At 29.0% G+C, this 15386-nt stretch overlaps 4 protein-coding genes across 7 annotated transcripts in view; 2 read left to right on the top strand and 2 right to left on the bottom strand.

Moving 5' to 3' along the window:
• LOC127066386 (ankyrin repeat domain-containing protein 6) overlaps positions 1–3374 on the bottom strand; it is a 115905-nt gene extending 112531 nt beyond the window's left edge. For 2 of the 4 annotated variants that reach the window (XM_051000055.1, XM_051000066.1), the window contains exon 1: positions 1858–3374. In XM_051000055.1, coding sequence (XP_050856012.1) covers positions 1858–1868 — 11 coding nt within the window. In that variant the 5' untranslated portion in view covers positions 1869–3374. The remainder of the gene's footprint in view (positions 1–1857) is intronic. The other 2 variants (XM_051000083.1, XM_051000046.1) reach the window with 2 other exon arrangements.
• Positions 3375–3718: 344 nt separating this feature from the next.
• Positions 3719–5005, top strand: LOC127062588 (uncharacterized). The gene has a single exon (XM_050991129.1). It carries the CDS (start codon positions 3976–3978, stop codon positions 4969–4971), a length of 996 nt encoding a protein of 331 aa, XP_050847086.1. The 5' UTR covers positions 3719–3975; the 3' UTR covers positions 4972–5005.
• Positions 5006–5128: 123 nt separating this feature from the next.
• Positions 5129–11794, bottom strand: LOC127062533 (nucleolar pre-ribosomal-associated protein 1). Its single transcript, XM_050991002.1, has 8 exons — positions 8081–11794; positions 7692–8009; positions 7095–7616; positions 6873–7000; positions 6572–6781; positions 6256–6476; positions 5779–6175; positions 5129–5695 (listed from the first exon to the last, which is right to left on the bottom strand). The coding sequence occupies exons 1-8, from the start codon at positions 11628–11630 to the stop codon at positions 5159–5161; spliced, it is 5883 nt and encodes a 1960-aa protein (XP_050846959.1). The 5' UTR covers positions 11631–11794; the 3' UTR covers positions 5129–5158.
• A 915-nt stretch (positions 11795–12709) lies between these two features.
• On the top strand, positions 12710–15322 carry LOC127065524 (post-GPI attachment to proteins factor 3). The gene is made up of 8 exons (XM_050997975.1): positions 12710–12837; positions 12996–13150; positions 13375–13517; positions 13611–13763; positions 13848–13972; positions 14058–14191; positions 14266–14470; positions 14544–15322. The coding sequence occupies exons 2-8, from the start codon at positions 13015–13017 to the stop codon at positions 14617–14619; spliced, it is 972 nt and encodes a 323-aa protein (XP_050853932.1). The 5' UTR covers positions 12710–12837; positions 12996–13014; the 3' UTR covers positions 14620–15322.
• Positions 15323–15386: the final 64 nt, after the last annotated feature.

The following is a 15386-nucleotide window of genomic DNA, read 5'->3' as shown; positions in this document are numbered from 1 at the left end:
ATGATATAAGTTTGGAAACATATTGTTAGTTTTTAATTCGATTCGATTTCTTATAGATAATTGTCATATTGATCGTAAAAAATAAGAGGAAGGATGGAATTTCACAAAAGTAAATTAAAAATTATCGGTAGATTAAAAGGGAAATCTCGAAGAACTTGAACCGCGTAGTGGCATCGTCGCGTGACCAATGGCCGACGCATTATTACCAGTGCCACGACTGCAAAGGCGGATGCGTATTGAATAGCTACGTGCCTGAACGCGCATTCGTGCGTGAGAGGAAACAGAAACGCTCTCGAACGTACGATCCTCGAATACGCATATTGTGCTGAAAGCACACTTATATAGAAATATATATATATATGTATATATATATCGGGTGACTCATTTTTATGATATGACCAAATATATTCAACCCTATTAGTTTAATAAATAAATGTTTTAAATAAAAGTTACTAGATTTTAATGGAGGAATATGTTGTAATATTTATTGCAGCAATTTCATTGAAGATATTATTGTTATATATTATTTCATTTATATTTCATCGAGTAATATTACTAATATCATTATTATAATATATGGTATAATTGTATAATATAAATATATAATATTAGACATATATATTATATTATACTGTATCGTATCTTTGTCGTATATTCGTACATGTATTATATACATAACATGTCCGTCGTATAAATGTCGTATTCGTGTCATATCCGTGTCGTGCTAATATATTTACCTATTATACTATACTGTATATAATTCGATGAAATATTAATAAAAAGGCACATTATTAGTGCTCGTTAGACTCGCATTGATATCCTCTATAACTTCAGTTCGGCTTAAAATGAAGATTACCATCAAAAAAAATTATTATGATATCAGTATCTTGAAAATAAGTAATATTAATAGCAAATAAATATTACATTTATCCCCTCAAAATATAGCGACTTTTGTTTGAAACATTTTTTTATCAAATTAATAGAATCGCAGATATTTGACCATATCGTTTAAAATACGACACCCGATATATATATATATATATATATATATATATATATATCGGTATATCGAAAATAAGTAATATTAATAACAAATAAATATTATACTTCCCCCCTCAAAATATAGCAATTTTTATTTGAAACATTTTTTATCAAATTAATAGAATCGGAGATATTTGACCATATCGTTTAAAATACGACACCCGATATATATATCCCATATGGTAAAAGCAACAACAGTAGCAACAGCAACAACAGTGAGAATACGATGCACGCGCGAATGCAACACGTACAAGAATATCGAGAATAACGTTTGTAGGTGGCATACGCATATCTCGCTTTTCCCTGTCATTTCCTTACCAACACTCTTTGCGACCATTAAACTCGATCTTCTTCGAAGTCGACGACTTTCGAGAATCGAAAGTGATCGTTCGATCCTACCAACGATTTTTATATTTATAATTGTATATATACATATGTATTCGATCATAAAATATGACATGATAATGAATAATATATATGAATATGAAATTATGATGTATATATATATATGATATATGTGCGTATATATAAATGTTAGGTAAATATATATATATATCTATATATGTTTATATGTATATATACGTACGTGAAAATGTATGTATATATATATATATATATATATATATATATATATATATATACGCGTGAAAGAAAGAGCATAAGTAATGGTTATGTGCATCTATTGCTGCATATTTGATTCTTTTTTATAATAATTTCGAGGTTAACTTCAAAGTAGAATAGAATAGAATGGACGATTAAAATCGAGCTTTGTCCGTTGGAGATTTTATGTAGAATATATTAGTATAAGATATTTACCAGCCATACATGCCCGTCGAAAGTAGTCCTTTTCGAAAGAAGATCCAACGGATAAATGAATATTCGTTCAGCTTGTATCCATCATAAAAAAGAACGATGATAAATGATGAAATGAAATATAATAAAAGACACTGTTTCGAACACACACGCACTGCACGATCATACACACGCACACATACACTACACACGCACGCTCGTACGTACACACTTTACCACGACGAATTCCAACCAACGAACAATTTCAACTGCGCACTATTAATCAGGTTACCTCGTTCGCAAAATGTTCGAAAGGTATCCACTCGATGTTCGTTGATCGAAATTTTTGATCGCGTTCTCGTATATCGTCGATGGTTTTCTCGATAATAAGCGGGTCTTCGAAATCGCGCTTCGAAGGAATCGTTTATTAACGACGCAAAAAAAATGTCGATTGGCGCGTTTTGAACTGGGCCAACGATCAGCGCCACCTGCCTGATGAAAAAAAAATTATACGTTTCGAAACGGCGGTAATTTTAATTGCCGTTTTATCTTATTCAGTAATCAAATTTTTTTACTTCTTGATATCAATGCGAAAAAAGATGTTATCCTATTGATATCGAACTTACTACGAGATATCGAATTGTTTCGTTAAAATTATACTCGGAACGATCATATATTTTAAAAATAAATCTTCTACGTGCGAGATAATTAAAATCAAATCTTTTTCCTCCGCAAATCGAACGAATGATATTATTTTTGTTCGACAAAAAAAATGTAGCTTCTTATCCACGCATCGAACTCTCCGAACAGACGGCATACAGAACATTCATGCTACCGACTTCAATGCTCGAACGATCGTATCGTCGCTCAAACGATCGTATCTTCGATATGTTCCTATATCTTGTATCACTTATGATCGTCAAAAAAATATAAAAAGAAAAAGAATATAAAATAGTGGATAACGCCGAGAGTATACTCTTAAGAATCTATTATCGAGTTTCACTAAAAATCTTTTAACGATTTTGACCCAGTAAAAAATGATTTCACTTCGTACACATTAATAAGAAAAAAAAGCTCGTAAACGCATCTTACGATTAGACACGAAAAATTCATTAATATTTACACTATACTAATAATTCCTTCGTTAGGCTCGTCACTTGTTCGAAAATAACACCATGCTTTGGAATTGTCATGAAAAAAATGAAATCCAACTCGAAAAATAAAGTGGCCATATTCGAAGTAAAGAGGGCATAAAAAAAAGACGACTGCAACCAAACCCAAAGGACGGTTGCATCGAGACTGATCCATGGATCGTCGAAGAGACCGGTGAAACCCACGAATCGAGCGAGGGGATCTGTTAGATCCCCACTTCACCTGCTTCTCACCCCTTCTATCTTTCCTTTTCCCCACCTCTTTCAACTACCAACGATCGTTTCCTCTTCCTTCTGGCAGCCCTTACCATTCCCTCTTTCTTTCGTCATTTAACAGGAAAAATGGCGATTTCTCTGGTTAGCGAATCATTTAATATTTAGGTCCTACAATGATAAGACGTCGAGAAATTATCAAGAACTTCATCTGCGAATCATCTTGACCTTCTTTCGAACTTGAAATAATTTCGGAGGAGAAAAAAAAACAATTACACTCGAATTTTTGTTCTTAATCTACCAGCATTTCGATAAATATATCGACTATAGCACGAAATGAATGTCTCACTAAACAATTGCACACAAGGAGTTTTTTTTTCTTTGGCATACAATGTTCTAAATTATGAGGTTAAAAAAGAAATATATTCAAATATTTGAACGATCATGTAAACAAAAATTAATTCCAAATTATCGGTGAAAAATGAAGACGAAATTTATACAGAAAAAACGTAGGTATTGTAATTATCGTAATTACAATTTTTTCTGTAAATATTTCTTCTATGAAACCTTCCCTCAGATGGATTATTTTATATAAAAATGAACTGTTTTATTAATCACGGATAATTTATGCGACGTAATTTATTTGGATAACGCAAATATTATCATTAGAAAAAATGGCATCAACATATCGGAAAAAATAAAATGAAGACCAATCAAAAAAGAAAATTCTCTAGTAATTAAAATCAAACACCGTACATTAAATTAAATTGGAATAAAAATGAATAATCAAAGAGAAGATGCACAGAGAAATCGGGATCGTAGGCTGCGAGATTTGCGTTCAAGATCGAATGCAACCTCGCCGATCGAAAAATTTGAGGATCTTCGTCAAGCGATGAGATTAATCAAAGACCTGGAAAATCATGGACCAGCTGGTTTGATCCATCTTGCAGCTTTAGCTTACGTAACTGGTTCACCGATAAGAATTTGGGATTCGCAACATGAATTAAGACGAACAGTTGGTGAAGAAAATGATGGAATTCCGATAGACGTAGAATTCCATATAATAGATAAAGATAATACAGGTCATTGGACCTTTCGGGGTAGAGGTCAACCGAAAGATGTCCATATCGATCTAAATAATTGTCTTTTTTCTGTAATCGCCGAACAAACAGGGATAAATGCTGCCGAATTAAGACAAAGAACGATACAACAATTAAAAAGAAATGTAAGATTGTTAGCAGATTATATGAAAGAGATTCTCTGGTTAGAACAAAAAAATAGAATAGTTTTGTTGACTGGTGGCGCTCGTTATATCGGTACATCGGCCGCGGACGCATCAAAAATCTTAGATGACTCACAAAATAAGCTTTGTCATGGAGGTTATTTTGAGGGACATCCTAGAGGACATGCTTCCGCCCCTTATGCCTTTGGGTACTTGGATAGCGCAGAAAGTTATTCGGAAAATAATTGGAAAAGCGCTTTTATGAATAGAGATGATCAAGACAAAGCTGCGCATGCCGCATTGTCTAGTCCTGAAGCTCAAGCAGCTATAGAAAAACTGAATCAAGGTTCGTACTCCGAACAGGTTTGCATAAATCTAAATACTTTGGATTCGTCAGAAGAATTTAATAAAGGTTTAGAATTTATGGATGGTTATCCCGTACGTCAAAGGAGAATACGCCAACTTGTTCTTGTCTTACGTCATCAAAAGGACAAATATGATGATCCCGAGGGGGCCGTTTTCGTGCAAACTTTTTATCCGAAGCTATACTGATCAAATTCCTGAGAAAAATAAATGCTAATCCGAATAATAATCGTTATTCTATTACGCGTTCAATGCTTTATAGTTGTTTTAAAATTGTTTACCGAGGATGTAAAGGATACGATCTGAAAATGAGGATAAAGTACGATAGTACGGTAAGTACAAAAAATTCATAATAAAAATCAGTTTATTAGCGATGTCATCTCACTCTGTATTTGCACCATGTCCAAACCAACGATCGCATACTTGTTCGCGTTGCTTCCAATTCGTTCTCCATATTGGAATTTTCCGTCTTACCAACGAATTCACAACCATGATTCAACATATTCTCATATTCGTCTATTTTCCCAATAAGACTTTTAGAAAAATCAACGATATCTTTCATATCCTCTTTACTTATAACGTTATCTAGATCCTTTGATACAAGTAATTTTTGTAAAAGGCTAAGATACTGCTCGAATGAGAACATACTTATTCCTATAGTCAAACGTGTTTTCAAAGATAAGAGAATTTTTAATAACAAAACTTTGTGAGAATCGTATTCTTGCTTGGCACATAAGAGGGCTTTTAAAATATTAGAAACGATGTTAATGAAAAGAGTTACATATTGAGCGTCACAATTTTCCAATCGTATCACGGTCTCTGTCAACCAAAAAAGTAATCCGTATCCTCGTATAAGTAAAAGACATGATTTAGGAATTCTCGTGCTCGAGTCAATTACTTCTAGTATGAGTTTCTGAAATAAGAATTGCACGTATGATTCATAAGCATTACAAAATTTATATAATTATTTTTAATCCGTTGAAAATATTTGATTACCTTCGTTTTTATATCTGATAACAAACAAGTAAAGAAATCTAATAGCATCTTGTATAGCATGCATTTACATGCAACGTCTACATCCCTTTCCGTTTTGATACCATCACGAATAGTTTCTAAAATCCAATGTCGGTGTTCCTTATGATGAACATCAGAACTATGAAATAATTGTAATAATTCTGGTATTGTGTTCAAATCCAATGCTGGCTTGGCCATAAGAAAATTATGAAGTGGCAAATAAAGGGGATGTAATGGTTGAGTAGCTATTATAGATGTTCTGGCTAAAAATGTAGATACTAAAGAAATTATACGCATATCTTGCAAATTGATTTCTGTTGATAATATTCCGTTACGTAAGGAATCGATAAGTCGCATCCAAAGAACTTTTTCTTTGAAACTGCAATAAACGTAAAGTAAAATTATATCAATATAAAATATTTAAAATAATCTTTAATCAATATATTTTGAATAATATACCTTGATGATTCAAGATGAAAATAATATCTTGAAATAGCAGTATATGCTGCCATACGAACTTCGCTGTGATTGCTACTACATGCCATTAAGATAAGAGCCAAAGCTCCGCTCTGTGTTATTTTATAGCATGCTACGATATTATTATCCGATAGTAAGTAACACAGTAAAGGTAAGTAGAATGCTGGGTCATAAATATCACCTGCATTATACAGTTCACTACTCTGTATATAAGATTATATATCAGTATAGTTATTTGATACATGATTCTGTAATACTCGTATATTTTATATCGATAATTTGAACATAAAAGACGTACCTGTAATGATCTACTTATTGGATAATATTTGATAGTATTTTCGACGATTTCTTTTTCAAATAATCCTAATACTTCAAAAGTAGAAGGTTGCCTCCAAAGTGCAGTGCTTACATCACCTTTGACACTGTAATGTGTAGCTGCTGCATTACCCCACAAATATGGACGATATTCGTTAATTTTGACATTATTACTTTCATAATATTGTAGTATCTAAAAAAATCTATTTGTTTACTACAAATAAAAACTTATATACATCTTTTAATATAATATTTAGTAATAACAAAGAAAATTAATTTCTTACAAGCAAAATAAGTTGATCTGTTTCAGACATGGTAGCACCATAAGCTGCTAAATAAAGTGGTATATGTGATGATACCATTACAGACTTATTTTTCTGGATGAGGATCCATAACAACTGTATTACATCTCCTAAAAGATCATAAAACAATATGAAAAATAATGTTTTACACACACACACACACACATTTTTAGAAAAAAAAAAAGTGAAAAGGATTATACTTACTTTTTATTATAGAAGATTTTAACATAATGTTAACAAATTCGGAATGAGAAATCGTCATTTCAAATATCGTCTTAGCATACTCGTTATTACTATCATCTTTACATATCACTTCACATAATGTGCATAAAGTTTTTAATATTGGTAGATATATTTTGTTATCCTTCGTTAATGTAAATCCTAACTTCAGTGAAAAACGAGTAAATTGTGGCCAAGAATGATTTGTACTTAAATCTTCAAAAATGAAACCATTCTTTTTCTCTTTTAAATAATTGATTGCACCATTCAGTTTTTCACATAAAAGTGTTAGCTTCTCTATATTTTTAGATTCCTTTTTTAATGTTAATGTAATTATGTGAAAAAGTATTTGAACAAAATTCATTATTACTTGAATATCATCTTCCTTTAAAAGTGCATATTTGTAATATAAACTCTGCAGTAACTGTATATAACATGTATGAACCATGTCTAATTGATCACCAATTTGTAAGACAGTGTAGCATATGTCTTTGCATGTTCCTAAATCTAATAAATATATAATAACATTTAAATATAACATATAATTATACAATTAGAATGCATGTAATCAAACATACTTACCAAATGTGTTGTTAATTATATAACAAATGACATTTACATTTTCTTCTATCCATTTTTTAGATTCTGCTGGATGCGTTATATAATGTAATATTTCATCCTTATAAGAATCACTTAATTTTTGTATTAATTCTTCTTTCCATTCGTATTTCAAATTATTTTCTATTATGGATAGCAAGTGTGTATTTTCTTTTATATTTTCAGATTTAATTGCATATTGTATAAACGAAGGTAAAAATTTTACATTTCTACTAAGTAAAAATGAGATCAATTGTGCATTTGTAACTTCAATATTTTTTCTCAAAATTGATTTAAACATATCTGCAAATAAAAAGTCGTTTTAATTGAATTTATATTTGTAACAAAAATATATTTTCATAAATATAACTTACTTGTATCAATAGCAGCAATGTTATGAGGGAAATAATATAGATATTCTTGTAAAGCTGTTTCCCATAGATTAATATCTGATACGTGATGTTGTTTTAAAAAGATCAAATATGAAAATGCTTTCTTAACAAAGTGTGTATCTAATTTTGATACTTCAGAATGAGCAGATCTGATTTTTTCATTGTACAAAAGTTGCAATAATTTTGGAAAAATGTATCCACATATTGATAAACTAGATGTATTTTTTAACATAAACATATTTTTTTCCAGTTTTGATAGTGTACTAAGCAAATATACAATATCTCCTGCAGTAAATTGCAATTGTTCCAGTAACATAACAATGTTTTTATACGTAGAAGTACATTGATCGTGACTTTTATGTACTATTTTTTCAATTTGTAATATAGCCTTATTTTTATATGGTGTAAGTAAATCAGTTATAGACAACTTATATTCATCAATTACTATTTGACAAATATCAAGAATTAAATTTGTTATTCTACTTCCAATGGCATTCTCATCGCGATAGAAAGAAAAATATTGCAAAATTACTGGATGACTAAAAATTGTTTTTACGAAATTTTGTAGAAATGTAGAATTATCTTCACTCGTAACGGTATTGGCTATATTTAATAAACATATTATGACTCTTTTATAATTATTAAATTTAACTTCATTTAAATTATTTTTACGAATATCGTGTGTAAAATAAAATGTACTCATTTTTAGCAGTACAATAATTTCATATGTCGATAAGGTATGATTTACTATTACTTCTTCATTTTCATATTTAAAAATTAATTTAATATCTCCAGTGAACAGTTCGTTCAATTGTAGAATTGTAGAATCTTTCATTAATGCTTTACTTAATCTGTGCATGATATTCATAGATGAAAATATTTTTGGTATACTTATAGGATTATTATTGGGACACCAACTAAGTAAGTATTTTTCTGCTTGTAGATCTTGAATATCCGTGATCAAATATATTAAAGGTTCTGGATTAACTTGATAATGTAGTGTATGTACTAATATATAAGATATATATTGTAATAGGACAGAAGTAGAAGTCATTTTTAATTTATGAATTGCACAACATAAGATAGGCGAAATTGATGTAGCTGATTGCATATAGAACTTTTTAACATTCTTGTCCCTCTCATTTTTATCTTCAATAATATAAAGTTCATAAAATATGTTCTTCAATGTGTTAGCATTTATTACCTCATCTGCATTAGCAGATTCTTCTGCCTTTATTATCATATTTACATACTTATCCATATGTTTAGTAGTAATTTTAATGAGTTTTATAAGCCAATTTATTATCTCTGCTTTGTCCACAGAATCATGTACATTGCATAAACCATTAATCCATATGTCCATTTGTTCATGACATCCTTCAAACATTCCTGTTATATTTAATAACGTTTTGGTAGCTGCTTTTGCATATGAAGAAATCATAGATGAATTTTCATTTAAAAGAAGACTTAGAAATAAAAATGTTTCTGCAAATGTTGTCTTAGATGGTGCAAATTCAGATGAATCTAAGGCAAGCAAAAACTGTATTGCTTTAATCCTTAGAATAATTAATTCATCATCATCCACATCATATAAATTATTTAATCCAGAAAATAATAAATTTGGTTGTACATCCAATGTTGTATCCAAAAGTTCTGGACATATATCATTATATATATGAAGCACATTTAAAATTGTAGAAAAATGCTTCTGTTTAGATGGCTCAGATAAACAATTATCCTCTAATAAATTATTTGCATCAGTAGTTACTACAAAAGCATCGGTCCATACTTTTAATATTATGTTTAAATTAGGTACAGTCTTCATGATGTAATCCATCACATTGGTTTTTACTTCAAATATATTTATATTATACGATTTTGTAGCTAATAAATATTTCTTCATCTGATTTATCATACTTAAAAGTAATTCTATAGCTTCATGCCGTACGATAATACTAGAATGATTTAAAGATGGAATAATTACAGCTTTTATTAATAATGATGGCACACATAATGATCCAATAGCATTGGTCAATTGAGATATATTTAATTCAGGAGAACATGTTTTCAAACACATATCCATATCTACTGTTTCAATTATTTGTTTGATAAATGTCATAACAGAAATCCATTTTTTGGATACTCTAGGTTCAAGATAAGATTCTAAATAGATCAACTGTGATCGTATCAGACTTGGACAAGCAGCCATTATCTTTACAACTAAATCTGATGGTTTTACATGTTCCCAATGGCGATCTAAGCTCTGAAGAACAGTATTTATCAACTGATTATTATGTTTGTCACGAGAAGTACCAATAGTACGATCGTGAAAAATTATACCATGTCGATGAGATGTGAGCAAAGTGATTAAAAAATCATGTACTATATTAGTAACAAGCTCTTTTTCTTCTGCAGGAACATCTTTTGTAGCAGTTTTGTTACGTTTGCCCTTAGACCAGTTATTTGGCCCTTTCCAATTATAAAGGGAAACTAAACTTTGAACAATAGGTGTAGAGAAAACATATAATTTTAATGTTTTACTAATACCAGGATTTTCTAAAATATATTTTTTTATACTAACCAATACTAAATTGATTATCTCTGGTTTATCATAAATCAATCCAGGAAAAATGCTAGTAAGTACATCTCCTTTATCTAATAATGATCTAATAACTGTAATATTTCCTTCTATTAAAAATGCAAGGATGAAGTGAATGTAACATGTTCTTACATTTTGCGAATCTGATGGTTTTACATGTTGTAAAAGAGATTCTATAACCTTAGGTTGAAAAGATAAATGAGCTACCAGTTCTCTAGGAAGAGTTCCACCTAAGGATACAATTGCTGTGAGCAATTTTAAAATTACTTTATGCTGTTTAGCACTACTTTGAGTAGACAACATCGAATGTACAGAAGACAAATGTGAATTAATGAAATGACGACATGCCTCTTCTGCACTTGGTAGATTCTGTGGAAAATTTGCCAAAATCTTCATAATCAAGATATTTATCGCCGTGAACACTGTAGTAGCTTTGTTAATATTCTTCTTATCAGAGCTATCTAACAATCGCAACACTTCAAGAATATTTCCACCGGCAAGTAAATATTCAGAAGCTAAATCTTTTTTTTTATTTTCTGTACATATAGTTACAAATGTTTTTAATTCATCAAAACCATTGGGAGAAGTAAAAGCTTTCCTGAAATATTTCCCAGATAGTCCTTTTATTTTAATTTTAACAACTTTTTTATCAGAAATCTCATCTTGGTCTTTTTTAATTTCGACAGAAGTTTTATCATTCTCCTCGGTTATTTCATTCACAGATATTTTTGAAAGCTTACGTCTTTTCTTTTTATGTCCTTCAGTATTGTTTTCATCCTCAATAATAGTGTTATTTGAATTTGTTTCATCAATGCCATTTACTTGTTCATTTTCTACACCATTTATAAGAGAAGATCTATTCCTTTTTCGTTTCTTTCGTCCATCACTGGCACTCATTATTTCTGTAGTTTCTTCAATAATTACTGGTGACATTATTTTTAGTTTTTCTTATATATTACTTATTTTTTTTTTATAATAAAAACCTTAAAACAATTTTCGACACAAACACTCATCTTTAGATATCATAACCTATTCAAACGCAACCTATACCACGTGTACGGACATATTGAAGTTATCAAAGAATAGAAAAAAAATTCAATATTGTCAATAGATAATAATATTTCCGAATATCTTGTAATAATCATACATATAACTTTGTTGATTAAAAAAATCAAGATTTTTATGTATATATATATAATATAAATCAAAATAATTAAAAAATAGTTTATTGATAATTTGTAATAAATTTAAAAACTGTCTTAGCGCGGTTAAATCAAATCGCACCAATCACAATGCTTTGGTATAATAAATTAATATTTAATATTTAAACAATAATATATTCGTATAAACATTACATACCTCATAACACGAGTTAAATATAAAATAATTTCTATTTAATATTTCATTACTTTGAAAGTATAATTTCGCGGTCGTTGTTTACATGATGTCAACAAAAACGGACTTTTGAATAACTTTGACGAGCGACCGGATCAGTTCTCTTTCGCATGCCGAACGGTGAACATGGGAGCTCTCCTCGAAGAAGATTTAAAGTAAGTATATTTTTATATCGAACATTTTTCAATATTTTCGATTTTTTCTTATTGTAATAATGATACTAATTATTTGATTTCTGTTTTAGAATTACAATCGCGTGCGAAGTAGAAGCAGTGTTTATACGAGTTTCGCGATTTAAATAAGTGTACTTGTATCGATTGCGTGCAATGCAATCGTTAGAGTCAGTGTTTGTTCGCAGTTTTTTTCTTTTTTAATAGTCGCAGAAGAGACTGTATTTATAAGAGATAGTAAAATTTCGCGAATTAACTTCAGTGTCCGTTAAAAAATAAAGTTAGTTCATCATTAAAGAAGATGTCAACCTACAGTGATATCGACCTACCTCATTTTCAACCACCTACGAATCATCCATCCTCAATTTCAATTTTAATCGCGGACGAGTGTTTTGGAGCCATCGCAGAACTTCTTAAGTAGTAAGTAAACTTTTAAATTTCTCACACAAAGCTTATACACTGATAGACTCATGACGGACACAATATTCGTCGCTTGTACTTGTAGTTCATATTTTGTCCGTACCTGTCGCTAAAGTCGCACACTCTTCGAGCGAGAGCCGATAAATAATCCGCCAGTATATTTCATAATCTAATTAAATTTTTTATCAGATTTGTTGTCCTTATCTTTTTTAAATTATTTCTCTATATAGTTGTATATTATTTATACCGTGTATTTTATTTTCGTAATAATATGTATATATATATATATATAGATATATTTATTATGATGTAGATATATAATTCGTGACATTATGTCAAAACCGGCATGGATAATTTGTTTGATTTTTCAAACATTTTGTGTCATAAATGTAATTGCATCAACGGGAGATAGATCGCAGATTTACAATCAGTGTCTTATGAAACATCGTATCAATCACTGTAAAGATGGTACGTATTCAAAATTTTGTAACTCGTTTTATGGTTATGTTTCATTTGATTTATAATTAAAATTAAGTATGAAGATACTTAAGAACACTTGTTTTAACATTTATATTATTTGTTTTATATGATTAGGCTTTAATTCTATGCAAAATTGTATATTTTTTTATATTGTAAATATGCAGTATTATAAAATGCTGAATTATATCTTTTGATGCTTTCTTTTCGTACAGATACTACTTTTATTAATCCACCATCTCTATTCCTTTCGTTATTATCATGGTCTTGCATTGAAGATTGTAGGTACACCTGTATGTGGCATACAGTTGAGTATTTTGTAAATCATGGTTTAACAGTGCCACAATTTTATGGAAAAGTGAGTTGTAAAAGTTATTAATAAAAAATATAATTCATGTATTTTTTATTTATAAAGATATAAATTTATAAAGCTATATATATTTCACTATAGTGGCCATTTATACGTATTTTTGGATGCCAAGAACCAGCTTCCGTTTTGTTTTCAATATTTAATTTTTATGCTCATTGGGTATTGTATAGGAAATTTAAAAGAATAGTAAATTCAAAATATCCTATGTTCTATATTTGGACATATTTTAGTTTTGTGAGTATTTGGATATTATAATAATATAGAAATATTATAAAAATTTATATAATTCATGTAATATAGTCGATCATGATGCTATAGATTTGTTTAAATGGATGGTTTTGGTCTACAATTTTCCATGCACGTGATACAGACTTCACTGAAGTAATGGATTACTCTTGTGCATTTGCTATTGTACTAACATTGTTATATTGTATGTCATTAAGGTAAAATGTATATATATATTAACAAATTACTCTAATTCTATAGTTATAAATTAAGTGTATAATTGAAATTTTTTATTGGTTATAGAATAACATACAAAAGTACCAAAATTTTTATTATACTTACTTGTTGTTATATCAGTATTTTATATACACATCTAACACATTTATGGTCTGGAGCAATTAACTATGGATACAATATGAAATTTAATATAATAATAGGTAACATTAATTTATGTAATCATATAAGTAAATAATGTATTTTCATCTATAATTGTAATATTTTACAACTATAGGTTTCTTAACTTTTGTAATAACAATGTCATGGTGGTATCATGTTAGATATGAGATACCTCATGCATATCTCATTGGTTGGTTTAATATCTTAGCAGTTCTTGTTACTTTATTAGAAGTGCTTGATTTTTCACCAATATTTTGGATTTTTGATGCTCATTCTTTATGGCATGGATTTACAGCTCCACTTACTATTTTGCTATATAGGTATAAAAATATTATGTACAAATAATATAAGTAAATAATAATATAAAATCTCTAATTTATTAACTCTTTGCAGGTTTATAACTTTAGATTGTTTGTATTTGAAGATATATCACAACAAAACAATATTAAATATGCATCATATCCATTGATTTAATGTATCAAATTTTTTTTTTTTTAATAAATTTTTTTTTATGCATAAACATATAACAATTACATTTTCTATAAAGTGCAATATGAAATATCAAAAAAATTATTTTTTGTCTAACTATTCATTCTATTTTTAACAAATAAGTACCAGAATTAGCATTTGTTTATAAGCATGTGTATTAGCATTTTACATGGCAGTTTAACTTATATAGGCAGTACCTCCAAGTCTTCACACATAATGAGCTTCTACAATTTATATAACATTAACCCTTTTTACATCTTCAATATATAATTATATATCATGTTTTCTTAGATCATCTTTTTGAAGTCAAAAGGATTAATGCATCATACTATAAGTGATGCTTTCATCATTTCATTACTCTCTTTTCTAGTATACCCTCATTGTTGAGAAATCTCTAAGTCATTCAAGGAATGTGTTACAACATGTGTATTACATATGTAACTGGAATTCATAATTATTTTTCTATCAAAATGATGATTAAAAAATATTGATAAATTATATAAGATAAATTTTGATCTATCTACACACCATTAATTGTTTAATAAATGTATAAATACTTAATTTGTAAGTTCATGATTTATATGTGCGAGCGTTCATTGCATTTTGACGAATATGAAAATAAGTATCAATATTATAAAAATTTCAAAATTGACCTTATGAATCTACTTAATTAATTAAAAACAGTATAGATATCTAAAATTATAATGACTATGTAAATCTTAAATTACTATTTGTTTTATATATAAA

Source organism: Vespula vulgaris, chromosome 1 (assembly GCF_905475345.1).
Source record: "Vespula vulgaris chromosome 1, iyVesVulg1.1, whole genome shotgun sequence".
NCBI lineage: Eukaryota > Metazoa > Arthropoda > Insecta > Hymenoptera > Vespidae > Vespula > Vespula vulgaris.
This window is presented reverse-complemented; position numbering and strand designations above follow the sequence as displayed.